Source organism: Gavialis gangeticus, unplaced genomic scaffold (genome assembly GCF_001723915.1).
Source record: "Gavialis gangeticus isolate Ggan-Ray unplaced genomic scaffold, GavGan_comp1, whole genome shotgun sequence".
In the NCBI taxonomy this organism is placed as follows: domain Eukaryota; kingdom Metazoa; phylum Chordata; order Crocodylia; family Gavialidae; genus Gavialis; species Gavialis gangeticus.
The window spans coordinates 11,840,446-11,854,215 of NW_017728964.1; the positions used below are offsets into that span (position 1 = coordinate 11,840,446).

The 13,770-nt window shown below is 44.3% G+C and overlaps 1 protein-coding gene across 4 annotated transcripts in view; it reads right to left on the reverse strand.

Moving 5' to 3' along the window:
• Positions 1 to 13,770, reverse strand: part of MGAT5B (mannosyl (alpha-1,6-)-glycoprotein beta-1,6-N-acetyl-glucosaminyltransferase, isozyme B) — a 244,530-nt gene that overhangs the window by 116,660 nt on the left and 114,100 nt on the right. For all 4 annotated transcript variants that reach the window (XM_019502900.1, XM_019502886.1, XM_019502894.1 and 1 more), the window contains exons 4-5: positions 6,467 to 6,579; positions 1,226 to 1,299 (exon numbers count right to left, since the gene is read on the reverse strand). In XM_019502900.1, the coding sequence (XP_019358445.1) occupies positions 1,226 to 1,299; positions 6,467 to 6,579 (187 nt within the window). The remainder of the gene's footprint in view (positions 1 to 1,225; positions 1,300 to 6,466; positions 6,580 to 13,770) is intronic.

Below are 13,770 nucleotides of genomic sequence, written 5' to 3' on the forward strand. Positions count from 1 at the left end.
GCTGCTCTGGAAACACAACTCCAGATTTCATAACCTAAGGAGAAGGGGGTACTGAGAACCAAAGAGACAGAGATGTACTGGAGTTCCCCAAGGGTGATTTTGCATTCAGGAGAATAACCACAAGGCTCAGTACAGATCTATCATCCTCTGGAATTGCTTGTGCCAGCCTCTTTCTAATTTAACTACAAAAACGAATCTACTCAGGAGACGTGTCTATGCGCCCAATATGTAAAACACACCAATCATCCAGACAGGAGATCGAATTACTGCATTCGACAATTAAATTACACTCAAAATTTAACCAAGCCCTAGAAGAAGATGGAAGGAAATGATGGTTAGTGCTGGGAGAATGTGAAAGCAGAGCCATAGCGTCTTATTAATATGCTCTTTAATATTTTTGCCCATAAACTAAATAATTCATAACTTAAATCAAAGTGGGTGGCTGGCAGGTGGAACTTTTAATTGGTTCATCTCGAAGTACTGCTATCGTGACCCAGGATAAATGCCAAGCCTATTCCCAGGTACAGAGAGCAAACTGTATTACATAGGATGCACTATTGGAGATCAGTGTCATGTTACCTTAATGCAATACTTTCTCATTTGCAATGTTTAGACTGTTCCCCAGAAACTAGACAATACTCCATATATTTAAAAAGAATTCTCACATTGTTCATACTCAAATACTTAAAGCAAAAATAAATGCATGGCCAGATAAACCACAGACACCCAATTAGGTCCTTACGACAAAGGCTCATGGCAAAAAAACTAAATGTGTCTCTTCTGCTCCAGTATCAATGGGCTGTTTTGATTTGTGTTCTTCCTTTGCAGCAATAACATGGCCTTTTCTGTCTCCTGATCCTCTGGCACCCTGTGAATTGGAGCACTGCAGTCTCTCTTGTTTGAAAAGTAATCAAGCTACATACAAATGTACCCAGGCGGAGGGAGACAGAAGTCCATTTGGCTTTGAAGGAAACAGCAGACATTTCTGCACCCTTCACTCCATGGACTGCTGCTTTTCTAGTTTTATATTAAATTCCTGTGCCCAGATGGCAATTATTCCATGCCACTGACAGTTATTTCCATTGTCGTCCCCAACTCTTTTTCCTAGAGAAGAATGGTACGGAAATAGCAAATCTGCAACAATTAGCTTGTGCACCTTGACATCACCCCAGAGGAAAGCACGTTGAAATTGGGTTAGGTTAAAAACCACTTGGAGACAACTCACCTCCACTTTTCCAGAGCAGTCAGGGTACTTGGGGTCTCTGGGTGCCTCACACTGGTCTCGCCTACCTTCAACCACTGCAGAAAGAGAAGTCAGGCATGGGGAGAAGTGGGTCACTTCATTCGAATAGTGGAAAACTCCAAGACTTGGAGTGAAGGGTGCTGACCAGAGGTACACAGTTATCACTACCTAGGGACCAATCCTCTCCACCTGTTGCCATTCAGTAGCCAGTACTGATGTGTGAGACAAACAAACAAGCCTTCGTCTCCTCTGCTGCTCTTGGGATATTTCTGAGCTCACCTTGCCAGCTTGAGTGAGCCCCAGGGAAAGCCATGGAATTGGGGAGGATTTGGCACCCATTCTACAGACAGGAAAACTGTGGTACAGAGCCTTGCTCAGGGTCCCACAGGTAGTGTAGGCAAAGGCAAGGGTCCTAAATCACCTTCTTTGTCTGCTGGACCTCCTTGTCCTTTCATCAGTTCACATTTCTATTGGGCATGATGCTAGTTACAACTTGTATTTCAGCCCAAATTACTGGGCATTGTCTAGGGCAGAACTCAGGTTCCAGCTCCTGCCTGTGATCACGCCCTGTACTGCCTTTTAATAATCTGTAAACAGACTTTTGTATCCAAGGAAGTATCTGACAGCCTTGCAGGCACGTACTGTAAAGCTACAATAAAAATTGTCCCACTAAGCTGTCAAGTGCAGAGCTGGCCCCTGGGGCTACTGCTGCCCACATACTCAGGTACAACCTGTGCCATCAGAGAAACTCACATTCTCTGTCTCTCCTTCTCACATACACACACACACACACACACACAGAGTCAGAATACTGAAACAGGCACTGACACGCAGTGCAGACTTGGCAGAGATCCTTCTCTCCTCAGTTAGAGCCTCCAGCAACACCCCTAGGGAGAGGCCACATAACTAACTAAAGCTGTTTTTAGCCCCAAGTACATTTTAACAAGTGGATGGAGCCAAAGAAGCAATGTACATGTTTAGTTCAAGCACTGGGTTCAGGGTTGGGGTTCACAGTTGCAGAAGGGACAAAGTCAGCCTGGGTTTGTATTCTGTGCTGTCAACATCTGCCAAATAGGGCTGCGCAACATTTCGCTTGCCATTTCATTTCAACACTGTTTCGACTCATTTCGAGGTCAAAACAGCAAAAACAAAGCAAAACAAAGGGCGTCGAAATAACCTCAAAACAAAATGAGGTTAGTCGAAATGTTTTGACCATACTGCTGGGGATGGGAAGTCAGTCCAGCTAGGCTGACTTCCAATCCCCGGCATGATCTAGTGCGGGTAGATGGGGAGGCAGCCCAGCTGGACTGAGTTCCCCCAACCGATCGTGGAGATGGTAACTCAGCCCAGCTGGGCTGAGTTCCTTTCCCCAGACCAATGGTTATGTGAAACATCGAAACAGCGTCAAAACAGCCTGGCCATTTCGACTCAAAATGAAATGCGATACAAAACACTGTTCCGTCCAGACCTCGAAACTGAAGTCAGAACAGAACAGTGCCATTTCGCACAGGCCTACCACCAAGCTGTTGTTGAAAAATCTGAGACCCAGTTACCGTTGCAACTTCTGCTGCTCTTGGGATATTTCTGAGCTCCTGACTTACGGGAGATCTTGGGAGGCAAGTTGTTCTTAAGATATGTTGGAAGCAGTAGACACAATGTATCTAGGTTTTCCTAGTGGCACTCCTCATTGCAGTATGTGGGTATTTATGGGAGGGATCTTGGAGTCATTATTGATTCCAAGATGAACATGGGCCACCGATGTGAGGATGCAGTCAGGAAGGCTAGCCGCACCTTGTCATGCATCCACAGATACATCATGAGCAGGTCCAAGGAGGTGATCCTCCCCCTCTATGCAACACTGGTCAGGCTGCAGCTGGAGTACTGCATCCAGTTCTGGGTGCCACACTTCAGGAGGGATGTGGACAGCATCAAGAGGGTCCAGAGGAGGCCATTCGCATGGTCAGGAGGCAATGAGGCAGGCCCTATGAGAGGAGGCTACAGGACCTGAACCTGTTCAGCCTCCACAAGACAAGGTTGAAAGGGGATCTGGTGGCTGTCTATAAACTGGCCAAGGGGGACCAGCAAGCAATGGGAGAGTCCCTGTTCCCCCAAGCACTATTGGGAGTAACAAGAAATAATGGCCATAAGTTGACTGAGAGTGGATTCAGGCTGGATATCAGGAGGCACTACTTCACTGTCAGGGTGGCTAGGATCTGGAACCAACTTCCAAGGGAAGTGGTGCTCACTCCTACCCGGGGGGTCTTCAAAAGGAGGCTAGACAGACACCTCACCGGGGTCATTTGGCCCCAGTACTCTTTCCTGCCCATGACAGGGAGTTGGACTTGATCTGCTCAGGTCCCTTCCAACCCTACCAACTATGAAACTATTTCCCAAGTACCAGAAAGGCAAGAATAAGCTCTCTTTCTCTTCCACTAATAAACTGTGTGTATTGGGGGGGAGGGCAACTATGGGAAATGTACATGCTCTGACTTTTGTATTTAATTCTGAATACAATTAGATCTGTTGTCATTCCTACCCATTGCAGCACTGAGTTTCACTGCACAGGTCTTGCTTATCTGACATTCCACCTGCATTGCTCTCAAGTCTCCCTTTCTTGGGAAGACTTCATTGTTTCTTACAGTGCTAATGCTCCCAGCAGTCAGGGAACATGGCCTCCTGTACAGTCTCCTTTCCCAGTATTCCTTGCTGGGAAGCCTACTGATTGCACAAGCCCTGGGATCTACAACTCTCAGAACTCCTTCAACCAAGTCCTAAACTAGAAGTAGGGCAAATGGGGACACAGGCCCCTTTGGAAAGGTCCACCTCACCCTCTGAGAGTTCATTTTAATGATGGGAGCACCTACTAACTGGGAGCTGATTTAGAAATAGCCATCTGAGCTCTTGCTTAGCACCTGTTAGCTGTTAACAACATTCAGTCACTAGTGACCTGGCCCACATTTGGTCTGCCATCCATCATTCATAAGGCAAAGAGCAAAGAGTAGGAACCATGACAGTGGGAGGGGAGATCAGGTGTTTTTCAAGTGTTCCATGCTTTACCATGTTACCAGCAACTGTGCAATTATTTTTGCTGTTAATAAGGTCTTTGCTGCTTGTGTTCATTAGAAATCATGGTTCCATAATATAGATGGGCATTAAATATTGATATTACAATAGGATTATTGTACAATACAATACAATACAATACAATACAATACAGTATTTTATTGTCTTCCCTACACCCATCCTAGCATGGAGGGGAAGACAGCTGAGGCTGCTTGGAACAGGCAGCTTCCCTGGCCAGAGGAAGAAAAATTAGCAGGATGATAAATATTTCATACTCCAGGGACAGCCAGAGCACATGCCGAGGAAGCCATTCATGAAATGCTCTCATGCCCGCCGCATTAATCTTGGGTTTTTAATCAAATGCGTTTGCCGTTTCTAGGCATCTGATTTGATTCAGTAAGGTAACGGCTCCAGCTCTGAAGGGAGACAAAGAGGGCAGCAGGCTCACATGCTGATTCTTTGGGTGCTTTGCTAAGAGTAGTGCTCTAGATCAGATTTTGTCCTATCATTAGGAAAAATTTGAGGGGCCCACTCATGTTTCGGAACCCAATGTGGGGAAGGGGGGGGTGTTACTTAAGAGTAGGAAAACTCTGAGATGAAGTCTTTGGTCATTCAGTGACCCCCAACCAAATGGCTGCATAGGGTATTTATATTTTTATAAAACCTTAAGCCCTAACTGTTTTTGTTCTTGTTCAAAAGAGATGATTGAGAGGCCAAGACTGTGGTGGTGGATTAATATTAGATGGATTAATATTAAATGAATGTATTACAGCTGCATGATTAAAATACATGTTTTAAATTATTTTAGAAGCACAATAGCATTCTCCGGGGTGTGCATCTAACAGCCGATTTATACACACAAGGAGTGTGCTGTGGTGTGCCTCATCATACCACTGGAGTGTGTATACTAGACTATAAACGTGTGTCCTGCAAGTAATGGCTTACTAAGGGAACAGCTTTGCAATTCTGAACATTGGTATGATGGCTACCATCTTGGCTGACACACGAGAGGTTGGATGGGGGATCTTCTGACCCCAAAGGCATGAGTTGCAACAGCTTGTATTGATGCTGTATAGGTGGGGCTGTAACAAACCGGTATCCCCTATGAATCAGGCATGGAGGGGGACCTGCACTACAGGCTCATTTGATTAGGTGGTCAGGGTGCTTTACTAGCATTAACTCATTAACATTCAAAGGGTCTTGGACTCTTTTGAAAATTGCACCCTATAATCCTCCACTGTGCAAGTGGTCCAAAATGTGCAATGATCCAAACTGGATACCTTTGGAGATATGAGGTTTTTTTCCCTCCCTGGGTAGGACCAAAGCCAAAACGATACCAAAATATCCTCCATGGGCCCATCAGAATACAGCTTAGGGGACTGCCTGCCTCCCCCTTTAGGCCAGGATTAACTGTGCAATTGATGGGCATCTTAGAAATACCTAACATATGGTTGATCTAGCAGTTGTTCTGAAAATGAGAAAAGTTTTAGGAGTCTCAGCTCAGTTCCCAGTGGCTGTATATCCATGACACTATGTACTGCTCTGCATCACTATTTCCAGCAAGGAAGATAAGGCCAAGATTTTCAAAAGCATGTACCTGTCCACCTTAAAGCACCTGCCTTCTGAAAATCAAGCCCTGTTACACTGTCTCCAGTTGGGCACTCAAAAATAAGATATCCAAAGTCACTGCTGACTCCTGACAACCAGAGACCTTGTCTAGACTCAGCTGTGCAGAATGAACTGCCCTTCTAGGCATCAACATGGGCTTGCCAGGTGAATTCGGAAACTCATTGATGAAGCGGTAAATGTATTCAGGCAGGGTTCTTGCTTGTGCTGTACCTACTCTGGGGACAGGGCTCCCAGACATGCTACTTCTCCACCTTGTGTGTGCAATAAATTCACACAGAGTCAAATGCAGGAAGTACTATGAATCTTGCCAGGCAGCCCATTCTCAGATGTCCAGTCTAATTTTGAAGACATGAACGATCTGGGTAACAAGTACAGCATCCAAATTCCTGTGTCCTCATCCAAACCTTTTGTGGTTGGATATGGAACTATTTTCCCTTAATAAATCTGTGCGGCACTAAAATGTTGCTCTGGGTATGGGTATATCCAGTGTGTGGGGCAGATGGAGGGTCAGGAACCGCAAGGCACTCTTACCTTTTCCATTCATGAGGCTGTTGCGCAGAATCTGGTCTACTTTTATTGCAATGTCAGAGACATTCTGAGCAATAGCTTGGATCCTCTCCATCAAACCCACTGCTGGCTGGAACCTGAAAAGTAAATAAATAAACCCTGAAAACATTATTCCTTCCTGTAAGGCATCCAAGCTTGTTAGTGTCACACTCCGGCTGGGCTCTGCAAGCTCTGCCCAGCAATAGATGCCGCCAAGCACTCTTCCTTCCATCTGGGAAAGCCCGTTTGGCCTGCTGCATGGCCTCTTGGCCATGTGCTCGGGAGACCCCCACGGCATGGTCTCTAGCCATGTGCTAAGCCCCGCCCCTGTGGGGGAACCCAGTGGACCAATCGAAAGGGCTTAAATCCGGGCTTGTCATCAGGCCTATAAAGCTGGGGCGGAGTTCTCCACCCGGCAGGAAGAGCAGAAACAACAGCAGAGCAGTGCGCAGCATCCATCGCCTGCTCAGCTAGCCAAGAAGCCAGAGCTCCCATCGCTTGCTGGTGTAGCGAAAATAGATACTTTTCTCTATGTTTCTTTGTTCCTTGTTTTAGTATTAACCCCTGCATTCTGTAACTTTCCACCCACATGGTACAGGATGGCCCACTACGCATGTCTTACATGTTGCCCAGGTTTTGTTTTGTAATGACCAATCAAAATGTAACACGCCAACTAAAAATTGCTAGCTCAAAAAAAGCAGCGCGCGCGCTTTGTTTAGGGTCGACACTGATTTGAGCAACAAGCTCCTGTCGGCCTGCTTGCAAGCAATAAAATAGAGTTGGACCCAGCCTGAAAGTGTGACTCTCTTCTAGAGGTGAATTGGACTAGCCTCCAGGGGATAAAATCAGCAATTTATGCAACACTGGGAACGCCTGCCCAACTTCCCACGGCTTCTCCTGTCTCCGGAGAACAATTTGCCGATCGGTTTTCTTTTAGTTCTCGAGGCGTCCACCGCTTTATTGTTTTCCCGAGAACCATCAAGTTTTTCGTGCATTCGTTCCAGCGAACGGGACGGACGCTCGATCGTTTCCCCAGCCTCACCCGAACGTGGATCCAACGAGTTTGTTATTTTCTTCCTTTCGTGTCTTGCCTGGATTGGGACAGAATCCGCCCTACAGCCACGTTCACACCGGTGGTGCACAAATAAGAGACGTTGTTTATCGTCAGTTCGGGATTGAGTGTCGTGTGTAACCAAGTGTAACTGCCTGTGCAGCCACATCTATATCAGTGGAGCGCATGTAAAAAGGGACTAAATAAAAGAGAACTTTTGCAGCCGTTACGAGTCCACCTCTCCCTCTCGCTAAACTAACATCAGGGGATCAGAACCCCGGGGCTATAGCCACAGCCCGGCTCGCGCCACGCACAGTTAGAAAGAGTAAGAAGGGCTTCCTGCCCAAAATATCTATCCTCCCACACTGTGAACTACAATACCAAGGGGAGCCAGTAGCAGCAGTTTTAGCAATGCTCCAGGATACAGTGATGGACCAAGTTCTCCAGTACTCGCTCCATCAAAAATTCCATTGGCATTTGTGGGAATGGGAGTTTTCAATGAGTAAAGACTGAAGGATTTGGCCATCATCATTTCCTCTGTGTGTGTGTGTGTGTGTGTGTGCGCGCGCGCATGCATCCATGTGTGTTTGCACGAGAGAGAGAAATATATATATAAGTGCATGTTCAGGAGATCTAGTTTCCCTTATTTCAAATCTTTTCAAACATTACGTTTGAAAATGCCTTTCTAAAATTACCAGGCTTGCAATCTGCTTAGTAAACAAAGATTTCTGAATTACATTTGTTTCTACTGAAGGAACACTTGTGGGTTGCTAAAACTGGTCAAGCTATTTGGTACAAATAGAAAGAAGAAAGGAAAATCATGAGGAAGAAAAGGTGAAAAAAATGCAGAGGCAGAGAAAGTGTGTGAGAATTGTGACAGAGGTAAAAGGAGAAAGAAGAAATGACAACCTTGTCAAACATGTACACTGCTTGGGTTGACCAGCTTTGTGAACCCCCAAAATAGTTGGTAAGTACCATTAAAACTTCCCACTACCACCAAATGCATCCTTCTTCTGTTGATTACCTGCTGTGCTAAGAATGAAGATGGCCTTGCCTCTAACATGCCGTTGTAGGGTATTCTCATGGGAGCATGCATGTAATTAAAGAGCAAGGACATGACATTTGTGCTCTCAAGTTTAGTGTAGCCAGAGGACATTTAATCAGCAAATAAATAATAGCTGACCCCCAAATATAATGACCTAGCCATCTACGCAGAGAAGAGGTTCTGATTACTATTCAGGCAGTGGCATTTGCCATGAAATGAAGGAGCAGTTGCCATCAACATATAGATAAGCAATCCATTTTGAGCAGAGGGAAAATAAAAAGGCTTCACGAGTTAGTCTTGTGCAGAGCCTTAACTGGGGAACAACAACAAGTCCCACCAAACATCCACCTGTCATGCAGCTGATGAAGAGCCAGTGTTGGATGGGTCCAGGGAAATAGGGTCCCATCCAAAAAGAAACCCCATGCCCTGTACTTTCTGGATCAGACTGTGACATCTCCACCTTTTGATAACCCCATTCAGCAAAGCATGAATGCACGTCCTCCTTTTTTAAGCCCATATTTAAATCTCATTGACTGAAATGGGTCTAACCTATACGGTCAAGGGGTTTGCTGAACTGGGCTGAGCAACCAATCCCATACCCTGTGAATCATACCACTAAAATCAATGGGTTTTATTCTCCTTTTCATCAAAGAACCTATACAGTCTTTATCAATGTAAAAAAGTTCTAATGTGAATCCAAATCTGCCTCAGCCTGCGGAAAGGTGATGAAATCTGAGCCTCTGAAGTGCTGCTCTTGAGACACTTTTAACACAGGCAATCTTTTCATTTCAACCATTTCCCTCTCCATTCCAACTGCAGACAACAACATCTCAATGAGCTTGAGTATCATGGTAAACAATTTTCCCTCCTGCAATGTCTGGGGTCATAAGATTTTTCATCGCTCTCCAAATCATTAAAATGTAAGAAAGTATCATAACTAGCGAGCAAAAGCTAAAGGACTGCCTTGAATTATCTCAGTGCAAAAATATGCTCTGATTTGGAGTCCTACTCACTAAAGTTTTATGATTGTTCTCGAACAGATCAGTGAACCTGAAGGCTGAGAATTTAAAGTGCCTCTGTCCTCAAGGCTAAAAATCCCCTTACTTTTATGAACTGACACTGCTTCAGTTGTTGATTTAAAGTCCGTTTTCTAGCAAAAAGCAGCCCAAATTTTTCCTTCCAGGATGGTTTATGACCATCACAACTGAACCTTCCTGTTTCCATTGGTGAATCACATATTCTGGATTTTAAAATTGCATATATACAAAGCTAGAGGGCATCATTTCCCTAGCACATTACAACCATGTGAAGGGTGTAAATCCAGGGTGTCAATTTTAACAGCCAGTTGTTTTGAATACTGAAATAATGAGACTCTTCTTATAACCGTGGGAAGTTGTCCACACAAAAGCACCAGGCCAGTTCCACAGCTGTTACACATCAGCATAGCTCCAGTGAGGTAAAACAGCTCAGGCTGGTAAATCAGCATAGAGAGCTTTTGAAAAATCTCACCCTTAAATCTGCATCCTCATCCCTTCAAGGAGCAAAAGAAATACCACCGCGTAGCCATAACTACGGACACATAAATTGGATGACTTGGGGCAAGGCAAGATTTTTTAAAAGCTGCAAACACATGACACATCCATTCAAAGCATCTTATCAGCTCCACAGCAGGGGTACATCTACCTGTGGATGAGTCTGAGGATATTTTATCTTGCCCTCAGGCGTCTGTGTTTTCATATACACGCTTGCTCTTTCCTCACCCCTTCAAAAGTACATCTACCATCATACATTGTTTGCATGTTTATGTCTCACGTTTCACCTCTTGACTCATGTGTCAGTGACCTTAGATGTCCAACTACCATCACAAATGGGGAATTATTAAATGCAAGAAGTTATCAAAAAGCATTTAGCCAGCTTTTGAATTTAGTAATAATTAGCCCAATACTTATCTCCTGGTAGAGCCATTTGTGTTGCTCTAACACCACTAAGGGAATGTAAACCTGGTAGATCTAGACATCTGGGAACTTCTTTGGCACCAGTCTAGGTGAAAGGATCAAAGGAGGATGAACAGGAGCATGGAAGTAGTAACTCTATGCCTCAGAGCCTTTCAAGTCCTAGCATAGCCTCCTGAAGCCATAAGTAACCCTACTTTCTCCCTCCCCGCTGGGACTGCTCTAACACAGAACATGAAGTCTGAACCAACCAGAAAATTATACAGCCACAAGGGCTTAAGGCCACCTTTGTCCTGCCTCTCATTTCCTGTGACCAGCTCATTTCAGCCAGGCCTGAGAACCAGTCAACCATCACATTCAAATGAAATGAGGAGCAGTATGGCTCCAGTAACATTACGCATTCCCAACTGGTGTAAACCCTCACAACCCCATTGGAAGCCACCATCTGCACCAAGTGAGGATGTATTCATACCAAATAGCATGGCCAATTCTAGCAACCCACAATGGTTCCCGCAATAAAAACAAACAGTTCGGAAATCTTTGATCATCGCACTCAAGGAAAAAAACGCTTTTGTTTCTTGTAACAAGAAAGCCATGTCACACTGCTTGTACTGCAAGACCCACTGCAAAATGTGCTAAGGTTATTCATAATGAAATGTAAACTGAAATGGCTGGGATCAAAAAGGCAAGGAAATATGCTCCCTGTAGCGATTTTGGAGCTGAATAATGACAGAGAACATGTCTGTCACAGTCCTTGGCATTTTGTCACGTTACAGCAAAGAGCTACTGTTGAAAATGTTATTTCAAAATAAAGGAACAAAGCAAAATCTTGTGCCAATTTCCTATTGTGCCATTTTGGTTTGTGCACAAGTTCATCCAAAACAACCATTTCTTAGGCCTTGGATGCATGTTACTTTTGTAGTGCTTATACTTTTGTCGCCATTCTAGTGTTACAAAAAGTGAGTGTCCATATGGCCAGGCTGTTTGTAGTGCTACAAAGATGGTGGAACTGCCACAAACAGGAACTTCCTTGCAGCACCACCTTGTGTAGCGCTACATGTAACGTGTCAAACAGGTTCATGTTGCTCTCTCAGACCCCCTGCATCCCAGAGTGCTCTGCCTTCTCTCCCCCACTTCCAGACACCCACAGGGAGCAGAGCTGGTACAGAGCTGCTGATGCCCTGCTCTGCCAACCAGCTGATCTGTCGCTGAAGAGCTGGTTGGCCTGTGGAGGCAGCAACAGCTGTTGCCACCGGGACTTGCAGGCAGCTGAAGCACTCTATAGCTCTACAAACGAACGTCTGCCAAGGCCTTAGAGAAAGCACTTTAGTCCAAGTTTCTGAATTTGTCCAGCTTTGATCTAAGCCATTAAGCAGATAACAAGAAGGTTAAGCATAAATTACTGAAACCTCCATTAAAATTATTTATAACCTGAACAGAGGATAAGAAAATAAAATATTTAAACTGTGGCCTTCATAGAGGGCAAAGTTTTGCAGCCGATTGGTGGAACATTCCACTTTATTTATCACAACTCAAGGCGCTGGGAACGAAGAGGTAAGTGGTTTACCCTGGTACATGATAACTGAGCACAAGAGGAACATTTTAAGTCCATTGATCATTATCAAAAAGGAGAAGGAGAGTTAGAACTACTGACCAAGGCCAAAACACATCTTTGTGCAGCAGATCAACACAAGCCCTACAGACCAATTATACTTCCCTTAAACTCTGCTTTGAAGGCCTGTGTGAGGCTTAAGTGACAAACTGAAATAGGGCTATGTTTCCTCACTTCCCTCAGGATAAAAGCAAGTAAAGGAAAGTTAGTATGGACCAAAACTGTCCTCATCTCTTAACTTACTGCAGTGTGAGCGTACGTCCAAGCCTTTTATGGAAATGACCACCAGACCATTTATCTTACTATCTCTTTGTAAAGCAGCTAACAACATCCTTAGATGCTGCCTATACAGAAATGTCCTATTATATCACAGCTGAAACATCAGTATTTCCTAGTCCAGTCTAGATAAAGGGGTAACCACCAGTTTTCAGGTGTACCAGTATACAGGGAACAGCCATATGCCTTTAAAAAAAAATTCTTCCTTAGTGACAATATAAATCCCATAAAATAGTTCTGGGGCTGCTGAAACTATAGTAAATTACTGTAGGTTTTCTGGAATGAAATTTCCCTGGGACCTTAAAAACATTTACTACTGCAAATATAGTACTTTTACTTCTAAGCATCAATATTGATTTTACCTTTATTATTTTTAGATTTATATTTTCTTGCGTTGATTAGGATTCAGGTCACACCTCAGGTTATAATACACTGTATACAATATTTATCTTGTTTCAAAAACTCCTATTAAAATATATCTTTCCCCACTGACAGATCATTTGCCATATAATGCAGCTTTTGGCTGAGCTTTCCGTTCCTTTTTTTAACGCATTAATTTGGTTCTCCCTGCTTTGTCTCTGACTTCACAGAAGCCGTTTAGTTATAGCACGTTTACTGGTTTACAAGGTACTGCATCTTTATTGCCTTTTATAAAAGGGGCATTATGAAAAGATGAATCTCTTTCTATTCGCATGCTGTCTTTGGAATACAAACCCCACACGTACTCATTTCCTCATCCAGAAATTTTAGCTATTAACTGCCAAAAGCAGCGACTTCGGTGAGAACAATTCAGATGGGAAAAAACAAGGCTTTCTAAATGAGAACATCACCTACTTAATGCTTGTATAGTGCCATTCACCAGGATATCTCAAATCATACTTTTCAAATCTGGATTTTATTCTTGCCTTTAAAAAAAAGAAAAAGAGGGAAACCAAGCACAGAGGCTGTTACCTGCCCAGAGTCTAGGTTAGAAGTGGAAGAGCTGAGATTAGGAATCTTGACTCCCAACCTTCTTCTCTAACCTGTGTACCACACTGCCTCCTCGTATAGATCAAGGGTTAGCGAGGACTTAGTAAGGGAGCTTCTGGAGGGGCTGAACGTATTCAAGTCAGCCGGTCTGGATGATCTCCACCCTAGAGTTCTAAAGGAGCTGGCCGAGGTCATTGCAGGTCCCCTGGCACGGCTTTACAAGCACTTGTGATGCACTGGCGAGGTGCCGGAGGACTGGAAGAGGGCCAATGTGGTTCCAATCTTCAAAAAAGGGAGGAAGGAGGACCCAGGAAACTATAGACCAGTTAGTCTTACCTCGATCCTAGGCAAGCTGTTTGAGAAAATAATTCTGGCACACATCCA